The sequence below is a fragment of the Festucalex cinctus genome, chromosome 2 (assembly GCF_051991245.1).
Source record: "Festucalex cinctus isolate MCC-2025b chromosome 2, RoL_Fcin_1.0, whole genome shotgun sequence".
NCBI lineage: Eukaryota > Metazoa > Chordata > Actinopteri > Syngnathiformes > Syngnathidae > Festucalex > Festucalex cinctus.
The window spans coordinates 39,744,841-39,770,714 of NC_135412.1; the positions used below are offsets into that span (position 1 = coordinate 39,744,841).

Consider the following 25,874-nt stretch of genomic DNA (forward strand, 5'->3'; position numbering starts at 1 on the left):
TATTTTGACTTTTCTGTCCCCGCTAGAACTTTTTTTTTTTATTATTACTTTTTTAAAAGGTGCATGCGTGCGCATTTGTGTGTGCATTTGTGTGCGTGTGAATTTCATGTGAATTTGTGCTCTTCAAATCACCTGAAATCTAATAAAAAATCTAATTAACCTTCACCTTAACCAGAATCTTTAGAGTCTCGCTAGAGTCGTGAAGTTCAGAAGGTCAGGAGACCAGAGGAAAGATTAAAGGAAAGAAAGATTAATCAAAGTGAAATACAGAATCAACCAGACACCACCTGCCACCCACATGGTTACAAAACCAGAATTGTTCACCCACTCCAGAAACCTCTAAATTCCATCAGATTAGGGAGATCTCAAGAGACCAGACAAAAAACTAAACAGAGGAAGGAAGGAAGGAAGGAAGGAAGGAAGGAAGGAAGGAAGGAAGGAAGGAAGGAAGGGAGGAAGGAAGGAAAGAAGGAAGGATAGATGAAGCAGTGTGAGATCCAGATTTTTTTTTTAATTACTTTAATTAATTAATTAATTTAATTAATTATTATTAGCGGACAAAATCAGTTTCACAATGGTTTATATATGAAAAGAAAGGTGCCCTGTTGAAGGCAAATCACAGTCAGCTGTATTGAATATTATCAAAAGACATAATGTGTATTGACATAAAAAACAAAAGCAGTGATTTATTGACATTTTTGTTATTTTGAAATTTGATTAGTATTTAAAAAAAAAAATAGATGACAACAGGGGCATTTCATTTTGGAAGGCTCAAGGTAAGTTACTCATTTCCCCACCCCCAACTTAACTGTTTCCTGTGCTCTACTGAGTGTGCTCATTCTCGTTTATCGCTGTTATCAGGCACTCACTATATATACAAGGCCTCTCCTTTTAATTTTGATCATATCTGACACCATTATCTTTTTACTGCTCGACTATCAAGAAATGGAAACCGGATGATTTTGAATCATCCATTAAGACCAAAATGAGGATAATGAAGAACCCTGCCCAAAGCCATTAAGAAGCCGGTGATGTAAATATTACATGGGCAACTGAGGGCAGACATAATCTCAACAACGCATGGCCCCCAGGAGAAGACTAACACTATTACCTGGACATGTTAAATATTCTAATAGCCTCTTTGGTGAGATGAGCGAGCTGTTCAGTGAATGTAATGATTTGTCCACTCGTCATCTTAAGGGCAGTGTGCATTCAGAGCAGCTATGTTGCCATGACAGTGTTAATAGTGCGATACAGACTAGGCACAAGGCGTTACATACAGCAGTCTTTGTAAGGGTGAAAACATATGAGCATGGTCTTTATAAGTTGAACGGAAGCGTGACCTGGGTAAAAAATAAATAAATAAATAAATCCATGATTGAGTCAAAATTAGTTTTTCAAATTTCATTATTTTTGGATCTTTTCAGAATTATGACCACTAGAAAGCAGGCAATCAATTGAACGTGGTACAAGGTTTACAACCATCTAAAGTGAAACCACTGACCATAATAAATGTGAGGCGAGGCATGTAAACATGCCTTGTTATTGATTTTGCCCATTCTGTTAGTTATGTAGTGATCCCAGCAGACCAAGAAAAGCTGAAGCAAAACAGATGTTTCAATTTAGTAAACGTTTTGCCTTTTTTTCTCTTTCTAATTAACAACAAGAATGTTGATATTACACACTAAATGTTGGTCAGAAAAAAATGTAAAATGCCAACCAATTTTTAAAACAAGTGCTACTCTACATTTTGCCACACAAATCTTGGCTTGGGGTTTAAGGTTAGGTAGGGATGTTAAAACGATGAGGAATATTATTTAGGCTGCTACTAATATTAATAATTCATATGTTAGTTATTTTGTCAATTAGTCAATGGATCAGATAAAAAAAAATGTTTTCATTTAAATCCCTTTATTCAAAAACAGGACATTATTTGAAATTGACAGTACAGAGAAAGCACAAACTAATTTTAATTCAGTTTCTGGTTTGGTCCGTAATATGGAGGACAATTCTCAAAAATGTTGATCATTGTTTTCTAAAACAAAGATAATCAATCTGCTTTTATGGATGACTAAAGAATCTAAAAATCTAACAATCTCAATTGCTGTTGACTGAAGATGACATCACAGTTGCTCAAGGCTCAGGTAATGACCAATCACAGCTCACCTGTTTTTTTGAAGCTGAGCTGTGATTGGTTGTTACCTGAGCCCTGAGCAACTGTGAAGTCATTTTCACTCGGCAGCAAGTGTCTTCTGATATTGATGAAACCTGCTGGAAACAATATTAACCACAATACTGTGTTTATACTAGTGAAGGTGCATAGAACAAATTACTGTAAATAATATTTTTGGGTTGACTTGCTCTTTTTACTGATTCATCACTTATTGAGCCACTTGGTAAATGATTAGTTGTTGATTAATCCATTATTGCACCTATAATTTCAACAATTATACAGTTTTGTACAAACTGCTTTTGGGTTATATGAGGAAGCCCTAAAATATATATGCCATTGCTTCCAAATGGAAATGTGACGATGTGAGGAAAAAATAAAGGTCTTCTTTGGTGACTGCACTGCAGATAAGACTGACTAGTTGATTTGAATCGGACATGACAGCTTCTCTGAAATCTTGCCACTTCATTTAACTCCATGAAAACCTGCCAATCACTTTCAAACCAGCGAATGAGGACATATGCAAGATAATTCAACAGATAGGATACTTGGAATACAGTGCATCCGGAAAATATTCACAGTGTTTCACTTTTTCCACGTTGTTATTTTACAGCCTCATCCCAAAATGGATTATTTATTTTCTTTAGAAAAATTATACACACAATAAGTACCCCATAATGACAATGTGAAAAAAGTTTTTAAATTTATGCTAATTTATTAAAACATAAAATCTCATGAACATGCGCTGCCTTTGCTTAACTCATTTGCTCCCAATAAGGTGTAAATACGTTGTTTTTTTTTGTTTGTTTTTTTGTTTTGTTTTTTTGTTTTGTTTTTTTGTTTTTGTTTTTTTAAGTGTCCCAAAGATGTATTCATACGTTTTTTTTTTGTTTTTTTTTATGCTAGAGCATACAGAAGGCTTTGATGCAGCCTCTCAACTGCAAAGAACGGTTGCAGAAATGGTAGTTATTTCACAAACGGCCAGCAGGTGGCAGCACAGCAAAAGAGATCCACCAGGGCCATGTAGAAAAAAAATGCTAAATTACTTACAATTTTAAATAGATTTGTGAAAACTGATGAAACTTAGCTCTCTTCTAATGCTAATTGCTGCAAAACGAAAACAGATATAAAGATACTTTTTTTCCTGATGAAAGAAAAGACTTTAATCTTTCTTTCGATAGGTTCCATGTTTTTATAGCAATGGAACACAATATTCTGTGGGCCTTGGAAAATCAGTCAAAATCCAGTAAAACAGCCGGGAGCGAACAGGATTGCTTCTGTGAAAATGGCTGGAGGTGAATGAGTTAAATACTTTGTTGATGCGAGCGAACAGGATTGCTTCTGTGAAAATGGCTGGAGGTGAATGAGTTAAATACTTTGTTGATGCGTATATAACAATTTTGCCTTTTTCAGGGCATTGAATCAATCGCAACTGGACTGCTTTGTTTGTCTTCGAAAAACGTTTTGACCCAAACTTGTTGTGTCCAGCAATAGATCTTGGGCAGAAAAGGGAAAAATGTAAAATATACATATATATATATATATATATATATATATATATATATATATATATATATATATATATATATATATATATGTAAAATATACATATATATATGTATATATATATATATATATATATATATATATATATATATATATATATATATATATATATATATATATATATATATATATATATATATATATATATATATATATATACACATTTTTACACATTACATTACAATACACATTTTTTTGGAATGAGGCTGTACCATAACAAAAAGCACTTTGACTAGTACTTTCCAGATGTACTGTACAGCCCAGTCCATCAGATTGTGCATGCTGTGTGTTTTGCAATCCTGATCTACGCTGATACGGCCAGAAAGTCTATAATCGCCGGCAGATCGACCTGCTCAGACCTGTCAATGCTGCTTGAATTTAGAAAGAGAATACGAAACGCTTGGCTTCACATCACTTCTAGGTGTCACTTATTTTACTCGCTCACACAAATCCACGGTGACAAACATCTAGAGAAGGCCTACTTTTGAATTCAAGGGAAATTATATTGATGCCAACTGAGCAGCAAATAGAGGAGATCCAGTGAAATCAAACGTTCTAGAAGGTCATTTTTCGGTATTCAAATCAATTTCCCTTACAAGAACCCTTTTAAATAGAATGTGTCCATTCCGACATTGGTACGAGATAAGTTTGCCAACATTTCATTTACAAGCTTCAGGTATACTAGACTCACTGTCGGTACAATTTAATTTCTTTTGAATGGTACAAACAGTCAAACGCATAAATACAATAAGAACACTTGCTGTCAGCTAAATTACACATTCTCACGTATTTTTTTATTTATTTTGTTTTTAAGCTGTGAAACAAAGCAGTGCTATTTTTCTTTATTAAAAAAACATTTTAAAAAATAGTTGCCGTTTTTGGGGGGCTGAAGCAGATTAGCGCAATAAAATTTGAATTCATTTCAATGAAGGGGAGAGATCCTGGATTGTCAAGGGAATAGTTAGCCAGCTAATAAAGCATTAAATTAAACAATGATGTAGGACTGGGCAATATGACCTTAACTGTTTGACCACCACAAACGACAAATGACGTATGCTAAAATCCAAATGAATGCCGCCATAAACGTTAATTGACGTCTACTACTTTCTTTCTTTTTTTAAATCAATGGGCAGTGCAACGTCTCGTGGAGCGCAGCCTGGTCAATGGAGTTGTGAAATCAAAAACACCCACTAACTATGGCCAGAAGATGGCAGCATTGTATCTCTTTTCAATGGTCTTCCGGTGTATGAAATTACAATAAAACGTGACGGAATCTGATGAAATAGAACGTTTTCAAGGATGACGTAAATGATCAAAGCCTTTAACATATTAAATCTAATTCAGAGCATCACTAAACAAAAAAAAGTATTAGTGTCGAAGTACAGTAAAACCTCCGCTGACGAACGCTTAAGCTCACGAACTTTTCGCCTCAAGAACATTAAATTCGCGAGCATATAGTCTCTGCTGACGAATTAGTTTTCGGCGGACGAACCAAACCACGCGGTCGAACAGCGCCACCACGGTGGCGGCCACGAGAAGCTGACGCACGCTCACGGCGTCCCAGTTCGTCACCCCCTTTCTTTGAGTGCGGACTTGGTTTGTGTTTGATAGACATTTTGGACCATATTGAGTGTACTTTTGCTATTATAGGACCGAAAAAGACCCCACCACAGGCTAGTGTTAAGCCTAATGCTGCAATCTCACCAAAAGCGAGGGACGGCGATTCGGCGGCGCGTTTGCATTGTAGTCAATGGAGTTCGCGCCACTAAAAAAAGCGAAAGTGCTATCACGTACCTCAAAATAGGAGAAAATGGTGCCACAGCTGTTTAGTCCCAGGAAAGAAGTGAAAGTAGTTGGCGGTGCTCACTTCTTGTTGACTCGCTAAAGTGCTCCACTTCCTTGTTCACCAAGGGACACGCCTCCTCCGCTCCGGTGAGCACGAAAGCGCGAATGAGCGGCAACCTTTCCATAAACACGAATGAACGCGAATGAAGCGTTCCAGTGCGCCTTTTCGGATTTGGTGAGAACGTAGCATAAGAAGACATTAAAGAAAATTACGATCGAGCAGAAGAAGGAGATCATTGAAAAACACGAACGAGGTGTGCGTTTGTGTGACTTAGCGTCCCAGTACCAGTACGCTAAGTCTACCATTGCTACCATCCTTAAGAACTACCATCACAAAGGTAAATAAAACGACTTTATTATACAGTACAGTTTATTTCTTTAATTACAATACAATAGCACATTTATTATACATAAAATAAGGTATATTTTTGTGTAGTTTTAAGGCTTATTTAGTAGAAAATTATGTTTTATAGGGACCTGGGAACGGATTATTCTCATTTTAATGGTTTCTTATGGGAAATAAATGTTCGGAAGAAGAACTTTTCGCCTTACACGCAAAAGTCATACTCATGATTGTATTTTTTCCTCCTTTGCTTACAGAAAAAGCAAAATTGACATTTAAAAAAAAATGTTTTTAGTTTTTTTTTTCTCTAATTCTCAAGCATTAAAACCATTTTTCTTAAACATGTCTTTTTCCTAAAGTGGAGGGTTGCACATGCGAGTCAAGGCGACCTCAGCAATATACACGTGACATGGAAGCACATACCGCGAGTCAAAATCTTTCACCATGTCAATAAACAACTGCTTTTGCAACACGTAAATGTGAATCATGTATTTGGAAATTTACAGCATGATTGACTCCATGATTGCCTTCCACCGGGCTTTTATCTTGTCATACAGAAAAGTGAAAATGATTCTGCTCATGTCATCTCTTTCTTCAGGGAAATTAATGTCGCTAGTCACTTTTTTTCAAGTCACTCGAGCATTTGGAAAAGTTATTAAATATAGCCAAACCAAATTTCTAATTTGGTAACACTGACTGCATTTTTAATGTAGCTATTCTCTGTTCACATCCATGCTGTCAGTGTAAGCAGTGCACGTCAGTAGTGGCGCTTTAAACATTTGAAAAAGAAAAAGAAAAAAAATGTACCTGTACCTGTTATAGTACCTGTCGAGAATGAATAAAATCACTGTCAATATTGATGTCAATCGCCTCACACTGTCTTTGACTGTATGGAAACATTTTGCAGTAGAAGCAACTATTCACATTAATGTCTGAAAAGCCCCACTGAAGTGCTGCGGGGGGCTTTGAAGCTTTAGGCGCTGATTGTTTTCCCTACGGTCTAATTGTGACCTTTTAAAAACAAGCATTTTAATCCCTAAGTGAAATTCAGCGTAGACAACCATCATCATTATCATCATTAGGAATGTTGTGCTTATTTATATGTTTTTTGTAGTGACCACAAGCTGTTGTTACCTGCAGTAATTGTGTTGCTTCTGCTACACAGTGGACACATGCAGATTTGGCTTCCAAATCTTTTATTTATTTATTTATTTTTGGTCGTTCCTCAATCATTGTCTGCTCTTTCCATCTACAGCAAATGTTTCAGCTCACGCCACTTTCAATGTTATTGCTACCCTCCCTCTTCAGCGGCCCCGCCCCCCTTGCCCGACCGTTCTTGCCCCTTTTATCTCCACATTTCCTCTCTGCCTGCGGTGAGCACTCACCAAGCTTGTTATTAGTATCAGAAGCCAACCTGCAATGTAATTCCACCCTTGGAATAAGCAGTGGAACCACACTGAGTGGAATACCTGAGGCGGACAAAATAATGTAATGGAAGTTTTGGTTTGTGAGGGTACATGTGGTGTTTAAACTTTGACTTTGTTGCCATATTGACAAAATATATGAAAACGAGACAGGACATAACTGAGAACTTTGCTTTGTTGTCACGGAAGAAAGATAGAATTGCAAAGCTGTGCTGTGTTAGAGCGCAATAGGAATCCATTAAGATGACAAAAAATACATAAAAAAAATAAATAATAAAAAATAAGAGACCTGCAGCTTGCAGGAAATCACAACATATAGCCAACATCCAAAATCACAATTCTAAATCTTTTGTTTTCACAATATTTTTCACAAATGACGTATGCTAAAATCCAAATGAATGCCGCCATAAACGTTAATTGACGTCTACTACTTTCTTTCTTTTTTTAAATCAATGGGCAGTGCAACGTCTCGTGGAGCGCAGCCTGGTCAATGGAGTTGTGAAATCAAAAACACCCACTAACTATGGCCAGAAGATGGCAGCATTGTATCTCTTTTCAATGGTCTTCCGGTGTATGAAATTACAATAAAACGTGACGGAATCTGATGAAATAGAACGTTTTCAAGGATGACGTAAATGATCAAAGCCTTTAACATATTAAATCTAATTCAGAGCATCACTAAACAAAAAAAAGTATTAGTGTCGAAGTACAGTAAAACCTCCGCTGACGAACGCTTTACTCTCTTCTAGTTAAATGTTATTTTAGTGTTGCAAAGTGTTTATTGCTAACATGTTTTCACATTTGGGTAGCTTTCAGTCACTGAAACAACAGTGACAGAAGTAAAAAATATTAGTCTGTGAAATAAAATAAAACAAACAGTGACAAATGGAAATCAGTCATTTATAAATGATCAAACAATTTCAGTAATGAGTTGTGGGCGTGTCCACTGGTATTTTGGCCAAATTGTAAATTGCTCCAACCGTCTCAAGTTTGAAGGGTACCTTCTCCAGATTTAGATCAGGCTCTTCAGAATAATCTGCTGTTTTTGTTCTAAGCCATGCTAGTCTATTTTTAGTCATGTGTGGCTGTGTGTTTTGGATCATCATCCTGTTGGAGGACAGCTCACTGACAATAGGCAACACATTTCCTTGCAGAATGCCTTGATAATCTTTCAATGTACCCTGCACAGATCCCAGACACCCTGTGCTGAATGCTGCAAAGGAACCCCAACTATTCCCAGTCCTTCAAACCACACAAGACTCGAAATAAGCATTTTCGCATAGCAGATTACGACCCAATAAATAGCAAAACTGATAATCGCAGACTTAAGTTTTTACAGTAATTGAAAGGCGGAGATTATCACAAAAAGCTTTGCTGGGCTGAACGTGCGCGGCGTGACATGCTTATGTCACGTCACGAACGACCAAAGATAGAGAAGCCATGCTAATTGCTAAGCTAGCATAATGTTGTCGCAAAAGACCGAAATAAAGTGCTTCAGAAATCTCTCTGGAAATGCAATATAGCACAGCGTATCCAATTGTGAACAACAAAATAGCAGGAAATGTAGTAAGTGCCTGGAGAGAAAATGATACGAAGTAATTCTACACACATAGCTTAACAGGAGTGTAAATGTTATGATAATGTTATGGCATACCATTACCATACATCAGCCAGAAGGATTGGCCTAGAAGATAAAAAGTACATATAGTATACTGAATATCACTCATTTGATTTGTTCTCACCAAATAATTTGTCGATGCTCAACTGTCAAATAAGCCTATAAAAATATACAATCATATAGTTTACCAACAACTGTACTGGCAATTTTTTTTCATACTGAACCAGTATGGCTACAGTACCTAAAATGGTAACCTAGGTTATTAGAAACATGATTCAGTGTAGTTCTATAAATGGAAAATGCTTAACTCATTCACTGCCATTGACGGCTATATACGTCAAAAATCCATTTTAACTGGACTGGCGGTGAATGAGTTAATTTCTATAGCGCTTATCCACCTTACAAGGCTCTCAAAGCCCTTTACATTCAACTACTCATTCACCTACTGATGACGCAGCATCAGGAGCAACTGGGAGTTGAGTATCTTGCTCAAAGGATACTTCGATGTGGTTACAATAGCATGGGATGGAACCCACAACCGCTTGGTCGACGACCATTCTACCACTGAGCCATAACACCCCTGAGCTTTACCACTATAAACTGTAAAAAACATGGGCAAATTAACGTTTCTAACACGGTCCTTGTAGAGGATCTCATTAGATTTGCAAGTGTCCCTAATGTTGTGGCCCGTGAACATTCATATGCAGTCAATGTTTTCAAATAAATGAATATAGTAGATGGTTTCTAATCAGGAGAATAGCACTTGTAAAATATTGGTGGACCGCCTATGTTATATAAATGTGTACACAAACATTGCTGTAGTAACTTCTGCTAAATGGATACTTTTGTTCGTCTGGCGGTGGTACTTACAGCACGGCCCCTTGCGCAACACCTTGATCCGTCGCTGGGTGTGGCACTGGGCTTTCTCCAGCTCGCACTCGTTGGTGTAGGTGGACGAATCGGAACCACATACGGGCGCCACCAAGGACGGACATTCGCCTCTCTTGCACACGCACTCTGCGTTGGCGGGGTCGTTCGGGTCTCGCTCACACACGGCGCCAAAGCCGCACAACTTCCCTCGGCAGCCTGAATAGGAGACGGAGAAGGTCTTAGGAATGATTTGGTACAAATTCTTATAATGAGTGATGGAACCTTTGCAACATATTACTATTCCCTCTAATCAGCTATTATCCTAAACAATATCGCTTATCAAAAAATAATTCATCGTTACACCTCGACAATAAACAAACCAGTCATAGTGATTCAAACATGAAAACTGTGAAGACAACAATGCAGAACTTCATCCTTTGTCCTTAGCTTCATGACCAGATATAAAAGTGGCACACTGCTGAGAATAGAACATGCGCATGGCTTTGTGTTTCTATGTTGTGTGAACATAAAACACCAAGTTAGAAACTAATTGACCCGTGTTGTGGCAGCTCCAGCTGGTGATGTGCTACACTCACTTTGAGGGCCGCTTGTGAGCCAGCTGGCGATGCGTCCTTGCGAAAAAAAAAAAAAAAAAAATCTCAAAGGTACCCAACCTGATCATAACTCAGTGGACAAATTCACACTCACGAGAGTTTATAAAGCCTCGTGCGTTGATGAGAAACATGTTACATTACCACACACTTGCACACAGATAGACACTTCTTATCACTAGCTAGCAGGCCGAGACTTTAAGCAGTCCAGCATGTCCACTTGGACTGGCTGCTGGGTTTTGCTGAAGTAGATCGACAGTTTGATACATATCGCACACCCACACAAACACAGAGTGTGTGTGTGAAACCAGTCCAACTTCTCCCTAAGGCATCTCATTCTATCCTGACAGTGAGAGTTTCATATATGTGCATGTGCGTGCATGTGTGTGTGTGACATGCCCACTATTCCCAGTGGGAAAATGCCTGACAGCTACCTGAGCTCACACTCTTTTGTATCTAGGGAAAATATGTCTGTTTGTGTATAGGTGCGTGTATGTGTGCGTGCGCATGTGTGTCACAAAAAGACAAAGGGGCATATTCACTAAGAATGCGCAGCTTCCGGTAAAAGCGCGGAATATTGCACCACAACTGCACCCGCAGTTTGCGCCCAGTTACCCATCTATTCACTAAGGATATTGCTCTAATCATATACTGGCGCAAACACGCCCACAAATTCTGACTGCTGGGAGCAAATTTGCGCCTGATTTACCACACATGGTAATGGATTTGCGCCAAAAATTTGGTTGTAAAGATGAGCGAATTTGGACCGAGCGGTGCAGAAGCTTTTTCCTCATTTAGCGCCATTAAGCTGTACAGAGCAGAGAGGACGACAACGGCGTAATTAATTCATAAAGTACAAATTATTGGTGCGATCGTTTTTTAAAAATCTATTTTCAGAGGTTGACGTGTGCATACAGTATGCATATGGCACATAAAAATGACCCCACCGCCATTGCTGATCAGCCCGGGTTACGTCATGTGACGTAAACCAACATATAGAAAAATGTCCCTCCTCCCTCTCTCTCTCTCTCTCTCTCTCCTCTCTGCATGATCAGCCTGAGGGGGACGGGTTCTCCATGCCACCATGCACTGCTGTCAAGTTTACACCATCCTTCAATAAACATTATTTGCGTCACTCAAACTCTGTGTGGCTATTAGCGCTGACGTTAGTGAATTAGACGCTGTATATCAATGAGTCTCATTTACATTGGGGTGGGCATAATATGCGTCAAATGTATTCAAATTACCTTATTTACATACGCGCAAATACCATCGGCGCACCGGGGCGCAATCTGGTAGGCAGCGGACTAAGTGACGGATTTCCCCATCTGTGCATGTTTAGTGAATTAGGCGCTCCCAGATTGCTAAATTTTTACCGGTTAGCGCCGCAGAAAGGTGACACAAACCTTTAGTGAATCTACCCCAAAGTGTTAACGCAAACTCTGACACGTACAGGTGAAAAAGTAACAGAACAAGGGAGTTTAGGTTAAAAAAGGACTACAGTGTTCCCCTCACTTTTTGCGGGTGTTACGTTCCACACCCACCTGGGAATTTGTGGTCACTAAAAAAAACAAAAATTAAAAGTTGCCCCCAATTCAATAACGGTAATACTGTCTGTCAGCTTAATGAGCTTTTCTTGCGGAGTTGTGTAAACCAGCAGCCTCTTTGAAGTTAATTGCCTTCAATTAACTTCTCCTGCATGTGCAGTGCACGGGGGAAGTACAAATACAATTAGTTCTAAAAATGGCTCTCCATCCACCTATTTTTATTCAAATTTTCAAGAATTACGAAAAAGAAATTAAATGGAAACACGAGAAATTTGAAGGGAAAAAAAAAAAAAAGGCCCAAAATACACAAAAAAGTTTGTACCGGAAGAGTTGGATTTTGAAGAGTATGGTAAAAAACTGTCTTGCTAAGAAGAATTAAAAGAAGTAAAATGTCAACTTTTAAGAAAGAAACTTATCATGATACACGTTTCTTAATTTACCAAATGTTCTATATTTTTGATTAAATGTATGTGCACATGTGTAACCTTATGATAATCATAGTCTAAAAGTGTGGGCGGCACGGTGGGTCACTGGTTAGCACGTCCGCCTCCCAGTGCTGAGGACGCAAGATCGAGTCCAGGCTTCGGCCTTCCTGGTTGGAGTTTGCATGTTCTCCCCGTGCCTGTGTGGGTCTTCTCCGGGTACTCCGGTCTCCTCCCACATTCCAAAGACATGCATGGCAGGTTAATTGAGTGTGAGTGTGGATGGTTGTTCGTCTCTGTGTGCCCTGCGATTGGCTGGCGACCAGTTCAGGGTGTACATCACCTACTGCCCGAAGCTGGCTGGGATAGGCTCCAGCACCCCTGTGACCCTTATGAGGATGAATAAAAGCATAGTAGAACGTGTTGAAAGAAAGAAAGAGCTGTTTATATTTACTCAAATTACAAAAAAAGCACCAAAATAGCAGCATAAATAAATAATTTTATGGGGTACTCTCTATTGAAAATGGAGGTGAGTCTGCAATAAGTCAACTGGAAAGTCGCGAAAGACCCCTGTAAATGTATGCATGTTACCATTGTGGTGGTGCAAGTGCAGTGCCAGAGCCAAAGCCAAAAAACGTAACCGATTGTCACCAAAATGTATGTGTACTTGTGTAACCTTGTGATAATCAAAGTCTGAAAATATTGGAACGAAAATCAAATTATGTTGGATTGGAAGCACTGACCTACTTTTAGAACTTACATAAAGTTGCATTATTTTATTTCCAACCATCTATTATCTTTATTTCATAGTGGGTGTCTTAGCTGCCCAGCTCTCATTTGTGTGTAATGTTAGATTTATTTTTTTTATTTTTTGTCCAATCAGAGTCACCTCCTGTGTGTTGACATGTCAGTGTAAACCGCCCAGAGTCTTCAGTGCCTTAAGTGCTGGCAAATGACACATACAAACTGTTCACAATGTTTCTCAGAGTGAAGATTCACCATGCAGGCCAGAGTGACATTTACGAGCAAAATTATATTGCAGCAGGACGTGTCCTGCCTAAATCTTGAGTGGGGGTTCATAAGTTCCTAAGGCGAATTATTAAAAATTCATTTTTATGGCAGACTTTTTGAAAAATTGGACACTGTGATAGGTCGGCTAACACCCTACCTGGCTGGCTTGTTTAAATCCAGAAAATGATTTATTAATTGTTACTATAGCTTTGACAACCAAACACAACTATCTAGCTCTGAGAAGAAAAAAAAAGAAAATGTTTTGTGTATAAATAATAAGCATGTCTGGTGAGTATGATGTATTTTATTTAAGGTTTGTATGTTTTTGTCATGTTATTAAATAAATATTGATTTTGAACTGCTATATTGTTGTGTAGAGATTTGGACTTGTTTGGAGGTAACCTATTGGATTCTCTCTCTCTCTCTCTCTCTCTCTCTCTCTCTCTCTCTCTCTCTCTCTCTCTCTCTCTCTCTCTCTCTCTCTCTCTCTCTCTCTCTCTCTATCTTTCTCTCTCTCTGTCTCTCCATTTTCCCCCCAAAAAAACGCTTGTATAAAATAATCAGATTCCAAGTGTCAGCTTAATTAAAAACTGTTACCGCAATGTGAAAATATGCCCCGTGTTCAGAACTGTTTCAAGTATTTGAATGTGATCTGTACACAAACTCTGCAATGGATGGAAGATGATTCGGGGAACAACAATTCCCATATAACATGATGAAGGGCGATGTAAAAAAATAAAAAATAAAAAAGAGATTACTTTCTCTTGACAGTTGACACACCACCTGGAGAGAAAAGAAGACGAAGAATGACGGTTTGCAACCAAATCTCTTCTGCAATGTTTTGCTCTGAATCCTGACTGTAGCCTGGAGCTAAGCTGAGTGAAGAAAGACTGACATTGAAGCTGCAGGTACGGTCAAAACCAAGGCAGAGTATCAGGTGCATGCAATGGACTGAGCGTACAAGCTGAATACTTATGTAGTTCTTTCCTGGGGGAGACCATCTAGTTGATGATTTTGTTTCCTTCAGATCCACAAACACACACGATACTTAACAGGAACACCACAGCTAAACAACAAAAGCACCCAAAACTTTGTCAATAATAAATAGGAAATTAGTTGGCTTGGCTCTAAGCCAGTTTGATTGACAGGTAGTCTGTGGGAATTTGGAAAGAATGTGAACAAAATAGATCAGGTAAACTTATCCAGGAGGAAGAAATGTATCACTTTGCAAACTTCCATTCATTCATTCATGTTCTGCCACTGTGCCGCTTATGCTGTTCAGGGCAAGTAAGTAAATATAACTTATAGAAAACACAATCAATGTCATGTTTGTTGCTTATACTAAACAAATTAATGATATACTCTCGTCCTGAAGGATTGCTAATCAGCTAATTGAAGCCACACTGGGAGTTGTAGGCTAAAAATTCAAGGCCAGACCAAATTGTTGTTTGCCTGCTCTCAAAACATCTGTTATCTGATATTTTCTTCCCCTGGATAAATAACTTCTACCGCTGTGTTTCCACAGTTGACGATTCAAGGTTCTCTCCATGACAATGCGACGATATGCCTGGCACGTATGACTGATACACATACACATATACAGTAACAAATGCACACACAATCCTGTTTCATCAAAGACACATTCCTTCCCTGTGACTGAGCTAAGCTGTACAGCTACCAATTTAGTTTATCTCAGGGTTTTGGAGTGGTGGTGGTTGTTTGTGCTCTACACAACAGTCATATTTGCCATAAGTACATTGGATAGTGTGTATGGACATATTAATAGCTTTCTATAATCAAAAATACATCTGTTTCAGTAGAAAGGTACAATTGTGTATGTTATTATCTTATTGCAATGTATAACTTTTAAGCAGATGCTGCTGCTAAATTTTCATGTGAACAGGCTTAAAGGGGCAGGTTGCAAGATGCAGAGTTTTTGCACATTTGCGACCCCTCTGGCAAAACGTGGAATGGACCCCAGCGACGTGCACACGGCCAGGAGCGTGCGTGACTTTTCGGGCATGAGCAAACCTCCAAGTTAATCAAACAAACGTAAACATGGAGCACAACGCCTTTTTCATAGGCTTAATAATGTCTACAGAGGTAAGAAACGTATTAATCTTCAAGTTACTTTGTATGTGAAAGTCATTTTGAGTGACAAAAGCTTCCGTAATTACACCCTTCCAAACGTAAACAGTGCATCCCGTGAATTCGATAACATTGAGAATAGCAATAGGTTGCTAATATGCCCAAGCGCGGAGACATTAGTTAGCGACCGTGTGGTAGTTTTATTCTGCACTGCTAATCATAAATAGACCCTATCATATTTTCGTTACGAAATCTTAACTTTTTAGCAAAAAGTCAGCAAGCTGTGTGTCCCGTTTCATCCCCAGGATAGTTCTTAGCTCTCGCAACCTGACAAACGCTGCTCCTATATTTATCCGCATCCTCCCGTGACGCTGGTCTGAAAGTTTTTTACTTCTCTTTGTCTTCCGTGGAGTCTCCATAAGGGATTGAGACGTATCGGGTGCAGGTCTCTTTAAATCAAGTTTGAATTAGCTGTCCTGTCCGTGAAGTTGCGTGAACAATCGCTAGACCTAACAGGGACAATATCGTGCACGCGCATGATGTCATGTTCAGAGCAAAAGCTAAAGATTCCGGCCCGAACGCTCCAACATTTTTTCCTTTTACAGAAAAATAGGGGCAACAGTCATTGTGCCACATGTATGGGTGAAAAATATGGTTATTTTAACACTCAAATTTGAGTCTAATTTGAGTCATCGTGCACCTTTAACAAGAATGGCTACTCATACAGCATGCACAGATCAAAGTGTTGGGGCTGGGGACCGGTGGGGCGCTGTGGGGCCTTGGGCTCGGGGGTGTGGGCCGGGGCTGGGGCGGGGGGTGTTCCGGGCGTCTGGGTCGGCTCGCCGACCGGTGTCCGCTCGGGTGGCTTGGGGGTGACCTTGGTGCTGCCGCGGCCTGGGGATTTCGGGGGGGGGGGGGCGTTGCTCGCTTTGCTGGACTGCAGTTGACGGCTTCTTTCTTTGGTGGTGGTCCTTATGCATGCCAGATCCGTCGCACCAGCATCTACTGAAACTCAACAGAAGTAGCCTCTCCCTCCCACAGCCCCTTGAATCAGTGGGTGCTGGTGTCTGTGGATCTCACTTTGCTTTATCTATCCTTCCCTCCTTCCTCTCTTTAGTTAAAAAAAAAAAAAAAAAAAAAAAGAAGGGAAATATCCAAAACCAGCAGGAATGCGGCCATCGAGGACCGGATCTCGCCACCCCTGTTTTAGAGTCTCTAAAGTTTAACAACCTTGTCCATTCAAACAAGAAAAATCACAAGGTTTTTAATTGAAAGTTCCTTGCGGATTGAATGAAATCATGTCCCCGGTGTCCATGATCACCAAATACAACTTTTATAAAATCAAAATAAAAAATCAGGATAGGGCATAAAAACTAAACACTTTTCCCTGTAGGTAGTTGTAATGCCCGCTATCTTTCAAGGATGCAGCAAAGTGGACATTGTGACAGTAGACATGCAAACACACGCACGGGCAAAAATGTACATGGATTCAAATGATCGAAATATGCAAAGTTGCCAGCATGAGCTGTGCTTGGATTTTAAATGTGTGTTTGGTGAGCATGTGTGTGTGTGTGTGAGTGACAAAAGTATCTGCTGTGAAGAATGTTGACTGGATGGCTGCACCGTGCTGGGTTTACACTTTGCTCACTATTGATTAATAATACAAACTCGTACCATTTCCAGTGTGAATACAAGCTTTGCAATTCTTTGTCCAAAGGTCTTTACAGAGCGAAAATGAGTGTGCGTATGCATGTTTGCTCTTCCATGCGCTCACAGAATGTAAGGTAATCTCCCTTGAGCCCTGCAGCGTTACACGCTTCACTTCCATGCTACTATTTTTTTTTCTTTTCGATTGGAGGCTGAGGAAGAAAATCCCATTGCAGAGAAAGACAGCATGTCCAGTTTGTACTTGTTTAGAGCAAACATCTTTTCCAGGTAGCGCTTCATGCTTGTTGAGGATCATCCATTAAACATGATGGTTTGACGGCGCTTTAAGTATCGACAGAATGGGTCATGAAAGAGATTGTTGTGATTGAAACACGACACACAAGTGGAAAGATGCGGTATCATTTAACGTCAGAAATAGCCAGTGCTGATTCTGTATGTTCAGAACTTAAAAAAAAAAAGAAAAAAGAAAGAAATCTGGCTCAACGTGGTTTTAGGTTTTGTAGAAACTTGAACAATCACTAGAATAACACTCTGTGCAAATATACTTCTCAACACTTATGTACACTATATTATAGAATGGAAAATTGGTTTTTGCATGACATCACAGTGTGTACTGTTGATCTCCTATTTTATTCATTACTGTATTTGCTTAGTTTAGTGATTTTGTGTACTCTCATTAAGTTATTGTTTTACTTACTTCAAGTGTGGTAATTAGATGTAACGCTACTTTAAAATTAGTGTATTTTCCTTAATTTACCCCTGGCCTGGCCACCTGCGTTTTAACATGAGTTTTGGAAGCCAGCATCTATGTGGCTTGTTGTTCTATTATTATTATTATTATTATTATTATTATTATTATTATTATTATTATTATTATTATTATTATTATTATTATTATTATTTTACATTTAATTGATGTGGAAACATTTATAAATAAATAAATAAATAAAATGAAAACAATAGAACTGGTTGAAATTACTGAAGCAATTGTATCTGATCCCGGTCTTATTACATCCTCTTCTGTTAAATGAAAACATCCAAAGACTTGATTCAGAAAGTTTCAGCCCTAGTCAGAGTTAACAGATTTGTGGATACAGTGATAAGATACATTTTCAGGGAGGTCATGGCTTGGCATAATTTTCCATCTTTGTCACAGTTAGCTCTTAGCTGTAGGTAGGCATGAGCCTGCTACCGGTTTGAAGGTATACCGTGGTTTTAAAAAGTCATGGTTTCAAAAATATTAGAAACTTTCCGCCAGTGGGAACAGCTGCTTTCATTTATTTTGAGTCACAAGTGCAGGCAATGTGACACAATCCCTCCCTCTAAAGTAGTTGGTGCGCAGTAAATTTTGTATATTTTACTCTAAAAGACAATATTTGGTACCAGTCTAAGTAAAATTTACACTTGGAAGAGAGTAAAATATTCTGACTAGGGGTGTGAATTGCCTCGTACCTGACGATTCGATTCGTATCACGATTCACAGGTCACGATTCGATTCGATACCGATTAATCCCGATACGAATTTATAAGTCGATTGTTGCGATTTTTTTTCATTCAAATTTAGAAAATACTAATCAGTAAGCTTGTAGAGTGTAAGATTTATATGAAAATGTATTATTTATTTATCTGAAATTTCAGTCTTATAGAGGTTGTAATCTGTTTCATGTTTAAACAGCATTAAAATCAAATATTAAGGCTTAATGTTCCGTTCATATAACATTCTTCCATGCTTAAGGTGTGAATCCTAAAAAAAAAAAAAAAAAAAAAAAAAAAAAAAAAAAAAAAAAAAATCGATTTTGCCTATTATTGAATCGATTCGAGAATCGCGCGATGTAGTATCGCGATATATCGCCGAATCGATTTTTTTTTTTAACACCCCTAATTCTGACTAAACGTAAATGTAATGTAAATGTAAATTTTACTCTGTACTTGGTAGAGGAATGATATGCAAAACTTGCTGGCTTCCAGTTTAACTGCTCCTGATTGTCTGCAGATTAGTCACAACCATGAAACAAAACACTAAGGGGTATATTCACTAAGAATGCGTCCGGTAATAGCGCGAAATATTGCACAACAACTGCACCCGCAGTCTGCGCCCAGTTACCCACCTATTCACTAAGGATATTGTCTAATCATATACCGGCACAAACACGCCCACAAAACTGACAGCTTGGAGCAAATTTGCACCTGATTTACCACACATGGCAATGGATTTGCGCCAAGAACATGGTTGTTATAGTAACAGTTGTGAGAAAGATGACATTATCAGAAAGCGAAGTTGGGCCGAGTGTAAGCGTTTATAGCGGCATTGAGCTGTACAGAGCAGAGAGGACGACAACGACGTCATGGTTTAAAAAAATATATTTTTTCAGAAGTTTGCGTGGGCGTACAGTATGCATCAGGGACGTAAAAATTATTGTAAATTGTTGTCCTAGAGGAAATTCACCCCCAACACCTCTCTCTCTCTCTCTCTCTCTCTCTCTCTCTCTCTCTCTCTCTCTCTCTCTCTCTCTCTCTCTCTCTCTCTCTCTCTCTCTCTCTCTCTCTCTCTCTCTCTCTCTCTCTCTCCTCTCTGCGTGATGTGCCGTGGATGTTGTGCTGCAAATGGCATGCCCTGCTGTCATGATTCCGGGGTCGAGGTTGCAGCAGGTTAATACATGCTTTCCAAAAACGTTATTTGCGTCACACAAACGCGATGTGGCTATTTGCGCTGGTGTTAGTGAATTAGACGCTCAAAGAGTCTCATTTGCATTGGGGTGGGCATATTTTGTGTCAAATGTATGCAAATTACCTAATTTACATACGCTCAAATAACATCGGCACATCGTGACGCAATCTGTTTGGCCGCGCACTTAGTGACGGATTTCCCCATCTGCACGTGTTTAGGGAATTAGGCCAGACTGCTCCATTTTTGCCGGTTAGCGCAGTGCAAAGGCGACGCAAACCTTTAGTGAATAGGATACATGGGAGAATTTTCATGTACAAGGTAAGGCGGAATAAGACTGATCATGCCTTGTAACAGACATACCTGCCAGCCAGACATGCTGGCTGACGCAACCTCTTTCATGTATGACTGTATAAAGATTGAAATGTTGCTCCTTAAATGTCTTAATGTAAGTGGGTCATGCCAGGTGTTGAAAGATTCCATAGTTTTCTTCAAACTGAATAAGAAAAGCAGTTGAGAAGAGCAAACGGAACCAAGTGAAGAAGGTCATGAATAATTAAAAGTCATGAGCTGAGACAAGACTAGCGCCAAATATCTAAGGAGCACATGGGCAGCGATGCACAAATGGCTAATGTTTTGATTAGCCCGGCGAGGTGAACCTCAGATTTGATCAGTGACACAAACACCAGCAAACAACCTGCAAAAGACAGGAGATCAGAGAAGGAAAGCGAATGGTATTTCCGTGGGAGGCACAGCTCTGTGGCATCCAAGTGACGTCGCATCAATGTTGAATGAGTGTAAATTCATTACACGACAGCACTCCTGAGGGACATCTTCCACTTACTGCCCAATAAATGGAGCTGTGTTTTTTTTCCCCCCCAGCTGATGCTAAGTAATATAGAGGAGCTCTTTTAATGGTTCTCTGTCTTGGCCCTTCTATTTATAAGTAGCGCTCCTATTAGCAGTGGTGCCTGCAAACTTGAGGCAGTGAGGGGAAAGGTTGCCATGACAACGTCCAGTGATGCAATTAGAGCAGCTTGCATCATACAGTAGGGAGTCAAAACTTTCCGTCGTGCACACAGGTGGTTTAGATCACACAATCAACACTCAAGTTCGACTCCCTCTGGATCTTCATGATCACGGTTCATTGCATCAAGAGTCAAATCTCTCCATTATAACTTGCTTCAGCTCACTACTTTTGTGTGAAAATTTTAATTTTTGAAATCAAATTCCAGGCATGGAGGATCTACATATGTATCGAAATGAAGAGGGAACAATAAGGGATTGGAGCAAAATTGATGATGATAATAATAATAATAATAATAATAATAATAATAATAATAATAATAATAATAATAATAATAATAATAATAATAATAATAATAATAATAATAATGAGTTGGCATGGTGAGTGACTGGTTAGCATGTCCGCCTTCCAGTTCTGAGGACTTGGGTTCGAGTCCAGGCTCCGGCCTTCCTGGGTGGAGTTTGCATGTTCTCCTCATGCCTGTGTGGGTCTTCTTCGGGTACTCCGGTCTCCTCCCACATTCCAAAGACATGCATGGCAGGTTAATTGAGCGCTCCGAATTGTCCCTAGGTGTGATTGTGAGTGTGGATGGTTGTTCGTCTCTGTGCCCTAGTTGCGATTGGATGGCAACCAGCCCAGGGTGTACCCCGCCTACTGCCCAATGCCCAAAGCCAGCTGAGATAGGATCCAGCACCCCCGCGACCCTTGTGAGGAATAAGCGGTCAAGAAAATGGATGGATGGATGGATGAATGGATGGATGGATGGATGGATGGATGGATGGATGGACTATTTTTATCCATGAAAACTGACAACATAGCAAATCTTGAGTTATTGTGAAATGATTCATTTTTTTATTCAATCATGGTGAAACATTGACTTTTCAATGTAACTTAAACATGCATTCAAGCACTTCATGACACGGGACGTTCTCTGATGATTGGCGGTGGTAATAAATCTGTTGTACTGTACAGGTATGTGCCTTCGGCTGGTTGCTGCAAATGAAGCCCGCATTGCCTAAGGGGCTGATCAGCTGGTGGCCGTTAGAATAAAATAGCTAATGGGGAAGAGGTAATTAGTAATACGCTGTGAAGCGACAACATACACACCTTAGAGTCCTCACATTTCCAGTGCATTTTTTTTTTTTAAACAAATTAAGTTTCAACCATTTATTTTTAAGGTTATTGGAATGAAAAATGCCATCTAAGTTATTTTGGATCCTAATTTATTGCATAATTAGGTTTAAACTTTTATTATAGTGAATTACCCACAATCTTTCACTATTTAGATCGGAGCTCGGCATTCATAGGGGTTCCACTTAAGCAATTTCACCTGCATACCTCACTACGACACCCACACTCACTCGAGCCATCTGCTTCATCACTCGGCTAAGGTGCAGGATGAATACATTCACCTAACAATACACCCTATATTGTGCAAGCATAGGCTAGACCAGCACTGCAGTCAGGAAGGACATTTAGGAAAATGAGAAATAATCTCGGAGAAAGAGGAGCCGGAGGAGAGGACATTAACTAACTAGGAGTTTTAGGAGACTATTGTTGCAGAAGAGAGAAACATGGGTGAGAAAATGAGTTTGCAAAAAGGATGTCTCCTGTTGGCAAAAACTTTTAAAAACAGATCGTTGCTGACGTTCACTGTCCCAGAGTATACATCTCAGCATCAATAATAATAGGTCATCTCTAGAATACAAAGATATTCTGCTTGTTAGGATATTGCGTTCCTTTAAAAACAAACCAAGCTCTGTCATTTCCCCATGCTAACGTTGTTTCCTATTGTTGTTCCTGCTCTGGGATCCAATCATTACTATTTGTTGACTCCCTTGGCTAATGCTTCTTCTTTCCTTTTAATTATGTCCCACTGGCATAGGCTGAATACACCAGACAAAGAAACAAGGAACGTATGAATACCTGTGGCGCATAATTATATGTAAAGTTAATCCCATCAAAAGAAATATTTACACTATACCTTTGTCATTAAGTTGAGTGCTTTATTGTTTTTACCAAAATCTAGTGAAGTGAATTAGTAGATTTGTAAATACATGTTAAAGAGATTACAGCACGGTATTTTAAGCTCTCCCAACAGTTAACTCTAGGCATATAATGATTAAATCTTACCTTTGACACCATGGAGATGTACTTTTTTATGTAATATTAGGTGTTTGGCTGGTTAGTTTTCTAACACAGAAGTAAAATGCCCGGTTCAGGAAACACCCCCTCTCCCAGTGTGATGTCAGAGCATGCAAACAGGTTGTTTTCTTAGGTTGGGAGGAGCTGGTGATTGGAGGCCAGAATGACAGAATTTCTCATAGAGCGGCGAATGGAGGAAAACACCACTGGTGTTTGGTGAGGAATTAGCATTTTAACACGGCTAAAAGCTCCAAAATTATTTTTCATGTTGCTGTCCCTTTAATATAAGATAACGGCTAAAACATGTGTATGTAGTTGCGGGTATATTGCATTAAACTGTTTTTTATCATTTCAGTTTTCCTGATTTTAATGGGTGTAGCTACAACAGGCCCAATAATGCACTTGGGACCCAGCATGAGTCACCCCTCCCCCACAATACCACAACATTTGCATCAGTTATCTGGCACAATTGCTAGCTATGTCTACATCCTGGAAACCCATCATCCCTTCGGATTGTCCTTTGAAGGGACTGTTTTAGAGTGCCTCATTGTAGGCCGTGAATGAGAGAAAGGTGGCTTCGAGCTGTCGTGACAATTCAGCACCATGTGTCATGGCATGGAAAAGTCCTGCAACAACACGGTGGAGTCTCTAAGCAGATATATGTTTTGTGGTTCAAACAGTCATGTGTTGACATAACAAAGATGGTAGATGAAGTAGCATCCATTTTTCCCAGACAAGTAGTGGTATTTGATTTACAAGTGGCAGTTGCACAGGACATTTGTTTTGACATTGTTTTAACTTGTATAAAAGTACAAATGTTACGCTTGTTATGGAAGGGAAAAAGTTTGTTTCAAGGATAAGACACACAACTATATGTCGTCAATGATCAACAGTGACTGACAAGCCGTTAAAGTCAAAGTCGTACCAATTGTAATTATTAACGTGGTAGTAATCAACAAAAACAATGTGTCTGTCCTCCGCGTATGGAAACCAGGTCATACAGAAATGAACAAAAATATAACATACTATTCCTAAGATAAAAATGTGAAAGACCACTTAAAATTACGTTCCCCTTTCCGTTGCACGACAATCATCGTCACTGCTTACTGACATACTTCACATGCACATCTATTTGCAGACCAAGTGGAACAATGGGCATAAAGTAGCTATACCCTTAACACTGCTAGTTAATATTGACCCGATGGAAATGGAACAGCGTTATTTCCAACTCTATTGTCCTTCTGCTCTGTTGTCTTTTTTCTAAACGTTATCAATGCGGCCGTGGATGACAGAACCCGATTCTGTCACCTCCTATCTCCTGCTCCAACTCAGCAGCAGTTAGCCACAGAACTGATTTCTGCGGGTCTGCAATATGTATGAAGGAAGCCAGCATTGCTGCCGGCACACTGTTGGATTCAATTATTCAGCCAAGCTGGTATTATGAGGAGAAAGAGTGTCGCTTTGTTCACATCACCAAGTGTGACATCACTTCACAAAGACCTCTGATGGACTTTCTGGAGAAAATATTTTCTCGTCTCTCGCTTTGGGTATTCTATTTTTTTACCCTTTCCAATTACATGCAAGGCATTGTGAGGGAGTACAAGGAACACTTTTTAATGAGCAACGACATACTTGGAGACATGCAGCGAATAGATGCAAAGGAACAAAGATAATGATGCAGACATGAGACCAGAATTCCAGAAGCTTAACCAATTTCCAACTCTGTAAGTTCGAGGCAGTTGCTGCATGATATGAACCACTTTTTAAATATTCAAACAACTTTGAATCGAGCTTTGGACGGGTTCCCTCTAGTGACTCCTGTCCAGTTGACGTTTGGCAGTGGGAAGCCATGCCATCAGAACTCCTTGAAAAAAAGGAGTTGGACAGGAATCCAGCCCTGCATGCCGGCTCCCGCATTGGGCATATCAGGGTTCTGTTTTTATCTTTTTATTTTTTTTTATTGCCCTGGATTTTTGGAGGGAGCCCAAATCAATAGCAGATGGCAGCAGGATGCATCTCACAAGCAACCCGGAGAGGGCTTGGAAGGCGAGCCAGGAAGCGTCCGCGTTCCTAGATGAGAGAGGCAAGCCTCCTCCATATGGTCCTCATCGCCATGCCTCAGCACAACAAAGTGCACACAGACTCATTACCACTCAGGATAGCTGGGAGAGGAAATGTTTCTAACTTGTGCATTAGTGCCACCATATGGGAAAATAGGAATTAGGACAGGGCTAGCCTTCTGATGGCTCCATTAAGAGGACCATTTCAGATCCTGCAGGTAATGCACTTCATCTTGCACAAAACGTTTCCACCAAGTGGTAGAAGTCAGTAAGCTAAACCTCGCATGGCATGCTAAGGCAGAGAGATGTGCCGCATGGAATTATCTAATTTTATTTTTTGATCTTCAAGCGATTATATATTTAATAGGGTCTGGACTCGGCGGCATAGTGAAATAGTGGTTAGCACGTCTGCCTCCCAGGTCTGAGGACACAGGTTCGAGTCCAGGCTTCAGCCTTCCTGGGTGGAGTTTGCATGTTCTCCCCGTGCCTGCATGGGTCTTCTCTGTGTACTCCGGTCTCCTCCCACATTCCAAAGACATGCATGGCAGGTTAATTGAATGCTCCGAATTGTCCCTAGGTGTGCTTGTGAGTGTGGATGGTTGTTTGTCTCTGTGTGCCCTGCGATTGGCTGGCAACCAGTCCAGGGTGTCCCCCGCCTACTGCCCAGAGCCAGCTGAAATGGGCTCCAGCGACCCTTGTGAGGAATAAGTGGTCAAGAAAATGGATAGATGTATGGGTCTGGACTCGCTCCTAAAATCCTGATTCGTTAATCGTGCCGACGTCAACGAACAAAT

The 25,874-nt window shown here is 39.7% G+C and overlaps 1 protein-coding gene across 11 annotated transcripts in view; it reads right to left on the reverse strand.

Annotated features, from left to right (window-relative positions):
* agrn (agrin) overlaps positions 1 to 25,874 on the reverse strand; it is a 341,291-nt gene that overhangs the window by 168,110 nt on the left and 147,307 nt on the right. For all 11 annotated transcript variants that reach the window (XM_077515073.1, XM_077515069.1, XM_077515070.1 and 8 more), the window contains one exon: positions 9,837 to 10,052. In XM_077515073.1, the coding sequence (XP_077371199.1) occupies positions 9,837 to 10,052 (216 nt within the window). The remainder of the gene's footprint in view (positions 1 to 9,836; positions 10,053 to 25,874) is intronic.